This window comes from Mobula birostris, chromosome 9 (genome assembly GCF_030028105.1).
Source record: "Mobula birostris isolate sMobBir1 chromosome 9, sMobBir1.hap1, whole genome shotgun sequence".
NCBI lineage: Eukaryota > Metazoa > Chordata > Chondrichthyes > Myliobatiformes > Myliobatidae > Mobula > Mobula birostris.
Genome location: NC_092378.1, coordinates 52,712,039 through 52,725,676, shown reverse-complemented (window position 1 = coordinate 52,725,676; position 13,638 = coordinate 52,712,039). Strand labels below are relative to the sequence as shown.

The 13,638-nt window shown below is 50.0% G+C and overlaps 1 protein-coding gene across 3 annotated transcripts in view; it reads left to right on the top strand.

The window, feature by feature from the left end:
* Window positions 1-11,538: 11,538 nt before the first annotated feature.
* LOC140203376 (tetraspanin-33) overlaps window positions 11,539-13,638 on the top strand; it is a 52,712-nt gene continuing 50,612 nt past the window's right edge. For 2 of the 3 annotated variants that reach the window (XM_072269429.1, XM_072269427.1), the window contains exons 1-3: window positions 11,539-11,619; window positions 11,763-11,904; window positions 12,637-12,753. In XM_072269429.1, the coding sequence (XP_072125530.1) occupies window positions 11,848-11,904; window positions 12,637-12,753 (174 nt within the window). In that variant the 5' untranslated portion in view covers window positions 11,539-11,619; window positions 11,763-11,847. The remainder of the gene's footprint in view (window positions 11,620-11,762; window positions 11,905-12,636; window positions 12,754-13,638) is intronic. The other variant, XM_072269428.1, reaches the window with a different exon arrangement.

Below are 13,638 nucleotides of genomic sequence, written 5' to 3'. Positions count from 1 at the left end.
ATATCATTGGGGTACAGTACTGGTGGGGATGGGTCTGTCACTGTATAACACTGGGGTACAGTACTGGTGGGGACGGGTCTGTCACTGTATAACACTGGGGTACAGTACTGGTGGGGATGGGTCTGTCACTGTGTAACATGGGTACAGTACTGGTGGGGACGGGTCTGTCACTGTATATCATTGGGGTACAGTACTGGTGGGGATGGGTCTGTCACTGTATAACACTGGGGTACAGTACTGGTGGGGACGGGTCTGTCACTGTATAACACTGGGGTACAGTACTGGTGGGGATGGGTCTGTCACTGTATAACATGGGTACAGTACTGGTGGGGATGGGTCTGTCACTGTATAACACCAGGGTACAGTACTGGTGGGGACGGGTCTGTCACTGTATAACACCGGGGTACAGTACTGGTGGGGACGGGTCTGTCACTGTAACACTGGGGTACAGTACTGGTGGGGATGGGTCTGTCACTGTATATCATTGGGGTACAGTACTGGTGGGGATGGGTCTGTCACTGTATATCATTGGGGTACAGTACTGGTGGGGACGGGTCTGTCACTGTATAACACTGGGGTACAGTACTGGTGGGGATGGGTCTGTCACTGTGTAACACTGGGGTACAGTACTGGTGGGGATGGGTCTGTCACTGTAACACTGGGGTACAGTACTGGTGGGGACGGGTCTGTCACTGTATATCATTGGGGTACAGTACTGGTGGGGATGGGTCTGTCACTGTATAACATTGGGGTACAGTACTGGTGGGGATGGGTCTGTCACTGTGTAACACTGGGGTACAGTACTGGTGGGGATGGGTCTGTCACTGTATATCATTGGGGTACAGTACTGGTGGGGATGGGTCTGTCACTGTATATCATTGGGGTACAGTACTGGTGGGGACGGGTCTGTCACTGTATAACATTGGAGTACAGTACTGGTGGGGACGGGTCTGTCACTGTATAACACTGGGGTACAGTACTGGTGGGGACGGGTCTGTCACTGTATAACACTGGGGTACAGTACTGGTGGGGATGGGTCTGTCACTGTGTAACATGGGTACAGTACTGGTGGGGACGGGTCTGTCACTGTATATCATTGGGGTACAGTACTGGTGGGGATGGGTCTGTCACTGTATAACACTGGGGTACAGTACTGGTGGGGACGGGTCTGTCACTGTATAACACTGGGGTACAGTACTGGTGGGGATGGGTCTGTCACTGTATAACATGGGTACAGTACTGGTGGGGATGGGTCTGTCACTGTATAACACCAGGGTACAGTACTGGTGGGGACGGGTCTGTCACTGTATAACACCGGGGTACAGTACTGGTGGGGACGGGTCTGTCACTGTAACACTGGGGTACAGTACTGGTGGGGATGGGTCTGTCACTGTATATCATTGGGGTACAGTACTGGTGGGGATGGGTCTGTCACTGTATATCATTGGGGTACAGTACTGGTGGGGACGGGTCTGTCACTGTATAACACTGGGGTACAGTACTGGTGGGGATGGGTCTGTCACTGTGTAACACTGGGGTACAGTACTGGTGGGGATGGGTCTGTCACTGTAACACTGGGGTACAGTACTGGTGGGGACGGGTCTGTCACTGTATATCATTGGGGTACAGTACTGGTGGGGATGGGTCTGTCACTGTATAACATTGGGGTACAGTACTGGTGGGGATGGGTCTGTCACTGTGTAACACTGGGGTACAGTACTGGTGGGGATGGGTCTGTCACTGTATATCATTGGGGTACAGTACTGGTGGGGATGGGTCTGTCACTGTATATCATTGGGGTACAGTACTGGTGGGGACGGGTCTGTCACTGTATAACATTGGAGTACAGTACTGGTGGGGACGGGTCTGTCACTGTATAACACTGGGGTACAGTACTGGTGGGGACGGGTCTGTCACTGTATAACACTGGGGTACAGTACTGGTGGGGATGGGTCTGTCACTGTATAACATTGGGGTACAGTACTGGTGGGGACGGGTCTGTCACTGTATATCATTGGGGTACAGTACTGGTGGAGATGGGTCTGTCACTGTAACACTGGGGTACAGTACTGGTGGGGATGGGTCTGTCACTGTAACACTGGGGTACAGTACTGGTGGGGACAGGTCTGTCACTGTGTAACACTGGGGTACAGTACTGGTGGGGATGGGTCTGTCACTGTAACACTGGGGTACAGTACTGGTGGGGACGGGTCTGTCACTGTAACACTGGGGTACAGTACTGGTGGGGACGGGTCTGTCACTGTGTAACACTGGGGTACAGTACTGGTGGGGATGGGTCTGTCACTGTATATCATTGGGGTACAGTACTGGTGGTGATGGGTCTGTCACTGTATGACATTGGTGTACAGTACTGGTGGGGATGGGTCTGTCACTGTATAACACTGGGGTATAGTACTGGTGGGGACAGGTCTGTCACTGTATAACATGGGTACAGTACTGGTGGGGATGGGTCTGTCACTGTGTAACGCTGGTACAGTACTGATGGGGACAGGTCTGTCACTGTAACACTGGGGTACAGTACTGGTGGGGACGGGTCTGTCACTGTATAACACTGGGGTACAGTACTGGTGGGGATGGGTCTGTCACTGTATAACACTGGGGTATAGTACTGGTGGTGATGGGTCTGTCACTGTATAACATTGGGGTACAGTACTGGTGGGGATGGGTCTGTCACTGTAACACTGGGGTACAGTACTGGTGGGGACGGGTCTGTCACTGTATAACACTGGGGTACAGTACTGGTGGGGACGGGTCTGTCACTGTATAACACTGGGGTACAGTACTGGTGGGGATGGGTCTGTCACTGTAACACTGGGGTACAGTACTGGTGGGGACGGGTCTGTCACTGTAACACTGGGGTACAGTACTGGTGGGGACGGGTCTGTCACTGTGTAACACTGGGGTACAGTACTGGTGGGGATGGGTCTGTCACTGTATATCATTGGGGTACAGTACTGGTGGGGATGGGTCTGTCACCGTTTATCATTGGGGTACAGTACTGGTGGGGATGGGTCTGTCACTGTGTAACACTGGGGTACAGTACTGGTGGGGATGGGTCTGTCACTGTAACACTGGGGTACAGTACTGGTGGGGATGGGTCTGTCACTGTATAACACTGGGGTACAGTACTGGTGGGGATGGGTCTGTCACTGTATAACATTGGAGTACAGCACTGGTGGGGACGGGTCTGTCACTGTATAACATGGGTACAGTACTGGTGGGGATGGGTCTGTCACTGTGTAACGCTGGTACAGTACTGATGGGGACAGGTCTGTCACTGTAACACTGGGGTACAGTACTGGTGGGGATGGGTCTGTCACTGTATAACATTGGTGTACAGTACTGGTGGGGATGGGTCTGTCACTGTATAACACTGGGGTACAGTACTGGTGGGGACGGGTGTGTCACTGTATAACATTGGGGTACAGTACTGGTGGGGACGGGTCTGTCACTGAGTAACATGGGTACAGTACTGGTGGGGACGGGTCTGTCACTGTGTAACATGGGTACAGTACTGGTGGGGGCGGGTCTGTCACTGTATATCATTGGGGTACAGTACTGGTGGGGATGGGTCTGTCACTGTATAACACGGGTACAGTACTGGTGGGGATGGGTCTGTCACTGTGTAACATGGGTACAGTACTGGTGGGGACGGGTCTGTCACTGTATATCATTGGGGTACAGTACTGGTGGGGATGGGTCTGTCACTGTATAACACTGGGGTACAGTACTGGTGGGGACGGGTCTGTCACTGTATAACACTGGGGTACAGTACTGGTGGGGATGGGTCTGTCACTGTATAACACTGGGGTACAGTACTGGTGGGGATGGGTCTGTCACTGTATAACACTGGGGTACAGTACTGGTGGGGATGGGTCTGTCACTGTAACACTGGGGTACAGTACTGGTGGGGACGGGTCTGTCACTGTATAACACTGGGGTACAGTACTGGTGGGGATGGGTCTGTCACTGTATAACACTGGGGTACAGTACTGGTGGGGATGGGTCTGTCACTGTATAACATTGGGGTACAGTACTGGTGGGGATGGGTCTGTCACTGTATATCATTGGGGTACAGTACTGGTGGGGATGGGTCTGTCACTGTATAACACTGGGGTACAGTACTGGTGGGGACGGGTCTGTCACTGTATAACACTGGGGTACAGTACTGGTGGGGATGGGTCTGTCACTGTGTAACATGGGTACAGTACTGGTGGGGACGGGTCTGTCACTGTATATCATTGGGGTACAGTACTGGTGGGGATGGGTCTGTCACTGTATAACACTGGGGTACAGTACTGGTGGGGACGGGTCTGTCACTGTATAACACTGGGGTACAGTACTGGTGGGGATGGGTCTGTCACTGTATAACATGGGTACAGTACTGGTGGGGATGGGTCTGTCACTGTATAACACCAGGGTACAGTACTGGTGGGGACGGGTCTGTCACTGTATAACACCGGGGTACAGTACTGGTGGGGACGGGTCTGTCACTGTAACACTGGGGTACAGTACTGGTGGGGATGGGTCTGTCACTGTATATCATTGGGGTACAGTACTGGTGGGGATGGGTCTGTCACTGTATATCATTGGGGTACAGTACTGGTGGGGACGGGTCTGTCACTGTATAACACTGGGGTACAGTACTGGTGGGGATGGGTCTGTCACTGTGTAACACTGGGGTACAGTACTGGTGGGGATGGGTCTGTCACTGTAACACTGGGGTACAGTACTGGTGGGGACGGGTCTGTCACTGTATATCATTGGGGTACAGTACTGGTGGGGATGGGTCTGTCACTGTATAACATTGGGGTACAGTACTGGTGGGGATGGGTCTGTCACTGTGTAACACTGGGGTACAGTACTGGTGGGGATGGGTCTGTCACTGTATATCATTGGGGTACAGTACTGGTGGGGATGGGTCTGTCACTGTATATCATTGGGGTACAGTACTGGTGGGGACGGGTCTGTCACTGTATAACATTGGAGTACAGTACTGGTGGGGACGGGTCTGTCACTGTATAACACTGGGGTACAGTACTGGTGGGGACGGGTCTGTCACTGTATAACACTGGGGTACAGTACTGGTGGGGATGGGTCTGTCACTGTATAACATTGGGGTACAGTACTGGTGGGGACGGGTCTGTCACTGTATATCATTGGGGTACAGTACTGGTGGAGATGGGTCTGTCACTGTAACACTGGGGTACAGTACTGGTGGGGATGGGTCTGTCACTGTAACACTGGGGTACAGTACTGGTGGGGACAGGTCTGTCACTGTGTAACACTGGGGTACAGTACTGGTGGGGATGGGTCTGTCACTGTAACACTGGGGTACAGTACTGGTGGGGATGGGTCTGTCACTGTAACACTGGGGTACAGTACTGGTGGGGACAGGTCTGTCACTGTGTAACATTGGGGTACAGTGCTGGTGGGGACGTATGTGTCACTGTATAACACTGGGGTACAGTACTGGTGGGGATGGGTCTGTCACTGTCTATCATTGGGGTACAGTACTGGTGGGGATGGGTCTGTCACTGTATATCATTGGGGTACAGTACTGGTGGGGATGGGTCTGTCACTGTATAACATTGGAGTACAGTACTGGTGGGGACGGGTCTGTCACTGTATAACACTGGGGTACAGTACTGGTGGGGATGGGTCTGTCACTGTAACACTGGGGTACAGTACTGGTGGGGATGGGTCTGTCACTGTATATCATTGGGGTACAGTACTGGTGGGGACGGGTCTGTCACTGTATAACACTGGGGTACAGTACTGGTGGGGATGGGTCTGTCACTGTAACACTGGGGTACAGTACTGGTGGGGACGGGTCTGTCACTGTGTAACACTGGGGTACAGTACTGGTGGGGACGGGTCTGTCACTGTATAACACTGGGGTACAGTACTGGTGGGGATGGGTCTGTCACTGTAACACTGGGGTACAGTACTGGTGGGGACGGGTCTGTCACTGTAACACTGGGGTACAGTACTGGTGGGGACGGGTCTGTCACTGTATAACACTGGGGTACAGTACTGGTGGGGATGGGTCTGTCACTGTATATCATTGGGGTACAGTACTGGTGGTGATGGGTCTGTCACTGTATATCATTGGGGTACAGTACTGGTGGTGATGGGTCTGTCACTGTATGACATTGGTGTACAGTACTGGTGAGGATGGGTCTGTCACTGTATAACACTGGGGTATAGTACTGGTGGGGACGGGTCTGTCACTGTATAACATGGGTACAGTACTGGTGGGGATGGGTCTGTCACTGTGTAACGCTGGTACAGTACTGATGGGGACAGGTCTGTCACTGTAACACTGGGGTACAGTACTGGTGGGGATGGGTCTGTCACTGTAACACTGGGGTACAGTACTGGTGGGGACGGGTCTGTCACTGTATAACACTGGGGTATAGTACTGGTGGGGACGGGTCTGTCACTGTATAACACTGGGGTACAGTACTGGTGGGGATGGGTCTGTCACTGTATAACATGGGAACAGTACTGGTGGGGATGGGTCTGTCACTGTATAACATTGGGGTACAGTACTGGTGGGGACGGGTCTGTCACTGTATAACACTGGGGTACAGTACTGGTGGGGACGGGTCTGTCACTGTAACACTGGGGTACAGTACTGGTGGGGATGGGTCTGTCACTGTAACACTGGGGTACAGTACTGGTGGGGATGGGTCTGTCACCGTTTATCATTGGGGTACAGTACTGGTGGGGACGGGTCTGTCACTGTAACACTGGGGTACAGTACTGGTGGGGATGGGTCTGTCACTGTATATCATTGGGGTACAGTACTGGTGGGGATGGGTCTGTCACTGTATATCATTGGGGTACAGTACTGGTGGGAATGGGTCTGTCACTGTAACACTGGGGTACAGTACTGGTGGGGACGGGTCTGTCACTGTATAACACTGGGGTACAGTACTGGTGGGGACGGGTCTGTCACTGTATAACACTGGGGCACAGTACTGGTGGGGACGGGTCTGTCACTGTAACACTGGGGTACAGTACTGGTGGGGATGGGTCTGTCACTGTAACACTGGGGTACAGTACTGGTGGGGATGGGTCTGTCACTGTATATCATTGGGGTACAGTACTGGTGGGGACGGGTCTGTCACTGTATATCATTGGGGTACAGTACTGGTGGGGATGGGTCTGTCACTGTATAACACTGGGGTACAGTACTGGTGGGGATGGGTCTGTCACTGTATAACACTGGGGTACAGTACTGGTGGGGATGGGTCTGTCACTGTATATCATTGGGGTACAGTACTGGTGGGGATGGGTCTGTCACTGTATATCATTGGGGTACAGTACTGGTGGGGACGGGTCTGTCACTGTATAACATTGGAGTACAGTACTGGTGGGGATGGGTCTGTCACTGTAACACTGGGGTACAGTACTGGTGGGGATGGGTCTGTCACTGTATAACACTGGGGTACAGTACTGGTGGGGACGGGTGTGTCACTGTGTAACACTGGGGTACAGTACTGGTGGGGATGGGTCTGTCACTGTATAATACTGGGGTACAGTACTGGTGGGGATGGGTCTGTCACTGTATAACATTGGGGTACAGTACTGGTGGGGATGGGTCTGTCACTGTAACACTGGGGTACAGTACTGGTGGGGATGGGTCTGTCACTGTATAACACTGGGGTACAGTACTGGTGGGGATGGGTCTGTCACTGTGTAACACTGGGGTACAGTACTGGTGGGGACAGGTCTGTCACTGTGTAACATTGGGGTACAGTACTGGTGGGGATGGGTCTGTCACTTTATAACATTGGGGTACAGTACTGGTGGGGATGGGTCTGTCACTGTATAACATTGGAGTACAGTACTGGTGGGGACGGGTCTGTCACTGTATAACACTGGGGTACAGTACTGGTGGGGATGGGTCTGTCACTGTATATCATTGGGGTACAGTACTGGTGGGAATGGGTCTGTCACTGTCTATCATTGGGGTACAGTACTGGTGGGGATGGGTCTGTCACCGTTTATCATTGGGGTACAGTACTGGTGGGGACGGGTCTGTCACTTTATAACATTGGGGTACAGTACTGGTGGGGATGGGTCTGTCACTGTATAACATTGGAGTACAGTACTGGTGGGGACGGGTCTGTCACTGTATAACACTGGGGTACAGTACTGGTGGGGATGGGTCTGTCACTGTATATCATTGGGGTACAGTACTGGTGGGAATGGGTCTGTCACTGTCTATCATTGGGGTACAGTACTGGTGGGGATGGGTCTGTCACTGTATATCATTGGGGTACAGTACTGGTGGGGATGGGTCTGTCACTGTATAACATTGGAGTACAGTACTGGTGGGGATGGGTCTGTCACTGTAACACTGGGGTACAGTACTGGTGGGGATGGGTCTGTCACTGTATAACACTGGGGTACAGTACTGGTGGGGATGGGTCTGTCACTGTGTAACACTGGGGTACAGTACTGGTGGGGACAGGTCTGTCACTGTGTAACATTGGGGTACAGTACTGGTGGGGATGGGTCTGTCACTTTATAACATTGGGGTACAGTACTGGTGGGGATGGGTCTGTCACTGTATAACATTGGAGTACAGTACTGGTGGGGACGGGTCTGTCACTGTATAACACTGGGGTACAGTACTGGTGGGGATGGGTCTGTCACTGTATATCATTGGGGTACAGTACTGGTGGGAATGGGTCTGTCACTGTCTATCATTGGGGTACAGTACTGGTGGGGATGGGTCTGTCACCGTTTATCATTGGGGTACAGTACTGGTGGGGACGGGTCTGTCACTTTATAACATTGGGGTACAGTACTGGTGGGGATGGGTCTGTCACTGTATAACATTGGAGTACAGTACTGGTGGGGACGGGTCTGTCACTGTATAACACTGGGGTACAGTACTGGTGGGGATGGGTCTGTCACTGTATATCATTGGGGTACAGTACTGGTGGGGATGGGTCTGTCACTGTATATCATTGGGGTACAGTACTGGTGGGGATGGGTCTGTCACTGTATAACATTGGAGTACAGTACTGGTGGGGACGGGTCTGTCACTGTATAACACTGGGGTACAGTACTGGTGGGGATGGGTCTGTCACTGTATAACACTGGGGTACAGTACTGGTGGGGATGGGTCTGTCACTGTATAACATTGGGGTACAGTACTGGTGGGGACGGGTCTGTCACTGTGTAACACTGGGGTATAGTACTGGTGGGGATGGGTCTGTCACTGTATAACATGAGTACAGTACTGGTGGGGATGGGTCTGTCACTGTATATCATTGGGGTACAGTACTGGTGGGGACGGGTCTGTCACTGTATATCATTGGTGTACGGTACTTGTAGGCACATGAAGGCCCTGGACATCAAATTGAGTCCTAGGAAGAACTTGTGGCTGACCGCACCAGATGAAGAAGCACCCTGAAACAACATCTTACGTCAGGCAAGAAAAAGATCCTGAAAGCGGAGAAGGCAAACAGACCCATAAAAAGGAATACTACATCTCTGGCAGAGCTGAGATTACTTATAGATGCGACCTTTGCAACAGGCACTGCCACTCTCACGGTGGTCTCGTCAGCCACAGACAGCGATGCACCAACAACGTAAACATCTGGGATGCAACATCCATGGTCGGACCACGACCACTGGAGGGCCAGTACTGGTTGGAATGGACCTATCACTCTAAGCACCGGGGTGCAGTACTTGTATGTATGACAAATAACACAATGAGCCAAAGGCCTCCAATCAGATAAACAACTCTCCACTCCCACCCACCAAGCCAATTTTCTATCTAGTTGGGACGCTCAACCTGGATCATTCTACACCAGCCCCCAGTGAGGCATCTTGCCAAATGTTACTTGACTGAATGTGAATGTGACGAGTCGAGTATTAACGTTCCCTGATTTGTTTCTGGCTGGAGTGGGTGAGTTTCCAACTGATAGCAAAACTCCTCTGTCGTTAATATTGGGGCCTGGGCTGAGCCCATAGTCTACAGTGCATTCTGATGGCACTTCATTCTGTAATTTAGACTTTTAGTGGGACCACGATAACGTATTCATGGCCATCAGCAAAGCAAACAATTCCTTTCAGGATGTTACTGCCCCCATCTCCCTAACCATATAAGGTGGGCTCCTGGAATTTTTGCAGTCATCCCCACCGATGAGAAGGTCCTGTAGTCATGGTGATGCTGAGTGATATACAAGTGCCAGCATGCACCCCCCTGAGGCTGTCTAACACATACAAGCATCACGTCACCACAATGGACAGGGGGTTGATTGTGTAACAGGTCCTTCAAAGGATATGAGTCAAGGTTAAAAAATTTCATGTAATCTTACTCTAACTTCTGAGAAGTCCTGCACAGAATCACTCTTTCAACCTGTATCAGTAAAATTACCTTGTCCGTTATCTTTCTCTATGAACGATACAGCAGCAACAGGCTCTTCAGCCCATTGAGTCTGTGCTAGCTATCAAGGACCATTTATACTAATGATACATTCATATACAATATTTATTATCCCCACATTCTAACACCCCCTGAAATTCTCCCACTTATCACACACTAGGAATAATTTATAGTAGCCAATTAACCTACACCTAACAGGTGTTTGGGACGTAGAAGGAAACTGGGGCACCCATCACAGGGAGAAAGTGTAAACTTCAAACCAACATTGCCGCAGTAATGACCTGTTGCAAATAATCGTGGAGGATCAGCCGCAAGACACAAGTTCCCTCCCAATCTTTCGCCACTCTGCATCCCTGCCTTTGATGATATGGATTGATGGCAAGACTCCAGAAAACATGGAAGTATCTCAGTGTTTACCTTTGCTGAGAGGAGCCATCGACCACTGTCTCCAATGTGCCAGCACAGCCTTTGGTCAATTGTGAAAGGGATGTTTGCAGATCAGGACCTCTGACCAGACTCAAAGCTCATGGGCTACTGGGTGGCAGTGATCTCTGCTCATTGATATGCTTCTGAAATCTGGATTACAGACAGCCAAGATGTTGGAAAATGCTGTCTCTGCAAAACCCTCCAAATTCACTGGAAGAATGTTGCTGGGAGCAACAACCCCAGCATTAAGAATCAATTGGCTTTGTTTGGTAGTTCGCCTGAGATGTGATTTCCAAAACAGATACCCTTTTTCTGAACTCTGCAAGTTATTAAATCCCACAGCCATAACGGGCTTCCTTACTTTGGTGTTTCATTGCTGTAAAGGAGGTTGGTCCTGGACATCCAGCGACGCCCAGCCACTCACTGAAAATTGGCGTGTGGTCTCCCTGCAATAACTAAAGTCCAGTCAGCACCAGACCCGCTCATTTGTGACACCCCTCTGATTCAGCTTCAGCCAGTGTCAATCCATTTGAACCTCATGTTATTTAAAGCAAGTTAAAAAAAAATTGAAGTTTGAAGTCACGAGGAGCTTTGCTGTCTCCTAGAGGTATGAGCTTTGTGTGGGAGTCACTCTAACACAGTTGAGCAAACCCAGAGTTGTTGATTTGTAAGGCAGGAATGAATGCAAGCACTGACAGATACTGAGGCATGCCAGCGGCACTCCTCAATTCCGTTCAGCAAATGGCAGGCTGGAAGAGGTGAGTGAAAAAAGCAATGCTTTGCTTAACCTAACCACAGTGCAGCACGTTGTGAAGATAGTGTAAGAGCAGTTGCTGTGTGGTGTAACCCGTGTGCGCTGATCGATCACCAATGTTCTCCAACTTCTTGGTCACTTCTTTAGGCTACCTGGAGGATCTCCCTGAGCTTCCTCCCGCGATGGACTAGCACTAACCATCCTGCAATTACTGACTGTCGGACTCAAGAAGATGAGGACAAGCAGGGCAATTAAATACACTCTGTTCGCATTCTGCTACATCTTCTGGGTGAGTCAGTTAACATAACTCTGCTTCTGTCAGTACCACTAACGATGACCCTTCTGGGGGAGGGATCCGCTCCTTATGGAAGGGTCGACTCCATTCACAGAGGGAACCAAACCCAAATGGTCATACTTAATTTTGAGCCTAAAGCATGACTATGAAAACGTGGGGACTTTGGCAATAGTCGGAGCAATTGCAGGTACTTCTTAGTGAGGTTAAAGATGTTTTAAGGCATATAGAGGCTTGGGAGGAAGGGTAGAGGATTCCACTGAGGGGAATTTGAGAAAGAAGTAAGTGAAAGGGAGAGGATATGGCATTGTTATTATAGAAAAGACCATTTCTTAGAATGTAGAACCGTACAACACACTACACACTCTTTGGCCCATGATTTTGAGCAAACCTTTTAAACTACTCTATGAGTAATTTAACACTTCTTTCCTACAAATCCCTCCATTTTTCATCCATGTGCCTTTCTAAGAGTCTCTTAAATGCCCGTAATGTATCTGCATCTACCACCACCCCTGGAAGTGCATTCCATGCACCCACCACTCTCTGTGCAAAAAGAGAGTGACTTCCAACTTCCCCTCCTATACTTTTCTTCAATCACCTTAAAATTATGTCTCCTTGTGTTAGCCATTACCACCCTGGGAAAAAGTTTCTGGCTGTCTGTTCTACCTATGCCTCTTATCATCTTGTACACCTCTATCAAATCATCTCTCATCCTCCTTTGATCCACAGAGTCAAGCTCTAGCTCAACAAGAAAATGGGGCACAAGTGCAGTCAAACTCAGCACGAAGACTGCCCGAGGTCAACATTCAACATGGGTCCTTGGAGCTACTGTTTTGGAATAGCAAGGTCGGATAAGGTTTTAAACTAAAGATGGGGAGGAGAATTCGTGAGTGAGAAGTAGAAGCAGCAGGGTTTAGTGCCGTTTTATGTAAAATCAAGCAGATTGCATCAGGAAGAACACAGGAACTAGAAGCATTTGGCCTGTCAAGCCTGCTTCGCCATTCAATAAGATCATGGTTGACCTGTCCATGGACTGAGCTCCTTCTACCTGCCTTTTCCCCATAACCCTTAATTCCCCAGCCGTGCAAAAATCTAACTGTGTCTTAAAAATATTTAATGAGGTAGCTTCTACTGCATCCCTGGGCTGAGAATTCCACAGTTTCACCACGCTCTGGGAAAAATAGTTTCTTCATAGAAAAGTACAGCATAGAAACAGGCCCTCCCGCCCACCTTGTCTGTGCTGAACCGTTTAAACTGCCTAGTCCCATCGATCTGCACTGGGACCATAGCCATCCATACCCCTGCCATCCATATACCTATCCAAACTTCTCTTAAACATTGAAATCGAGCTCACCTGCACCACTTGTGCTGCCAGCTTGTTCCAAAATCTTACGACCCTCTTAGGCGAAGAAGTTCCCTCATGTTCCCTTAAGTTTTTCACCTTTCACTCTTATCTTATGATTTTTAGTTGTTTTTCCACCCAATCTCAGTGCAAAAGCCTGCTTGCATTTACCTTATATATACCCTCATAGTTTTGTATGCCTCTATCAAATCTCCCATCAATCTTTTATGTTCCAAGGAATAAAGTCCAAATCTATTCAATTTTTCCTTATTACTCAGGCCTTCCAGTCCAGATAAGATCCTTGTAAATTTTGTCTGCCTCTTTCAACCTTGTTTATATCTTTCCTGTAGGTAGATGACCAAACCTACACATAATACTCCAAATTAGGC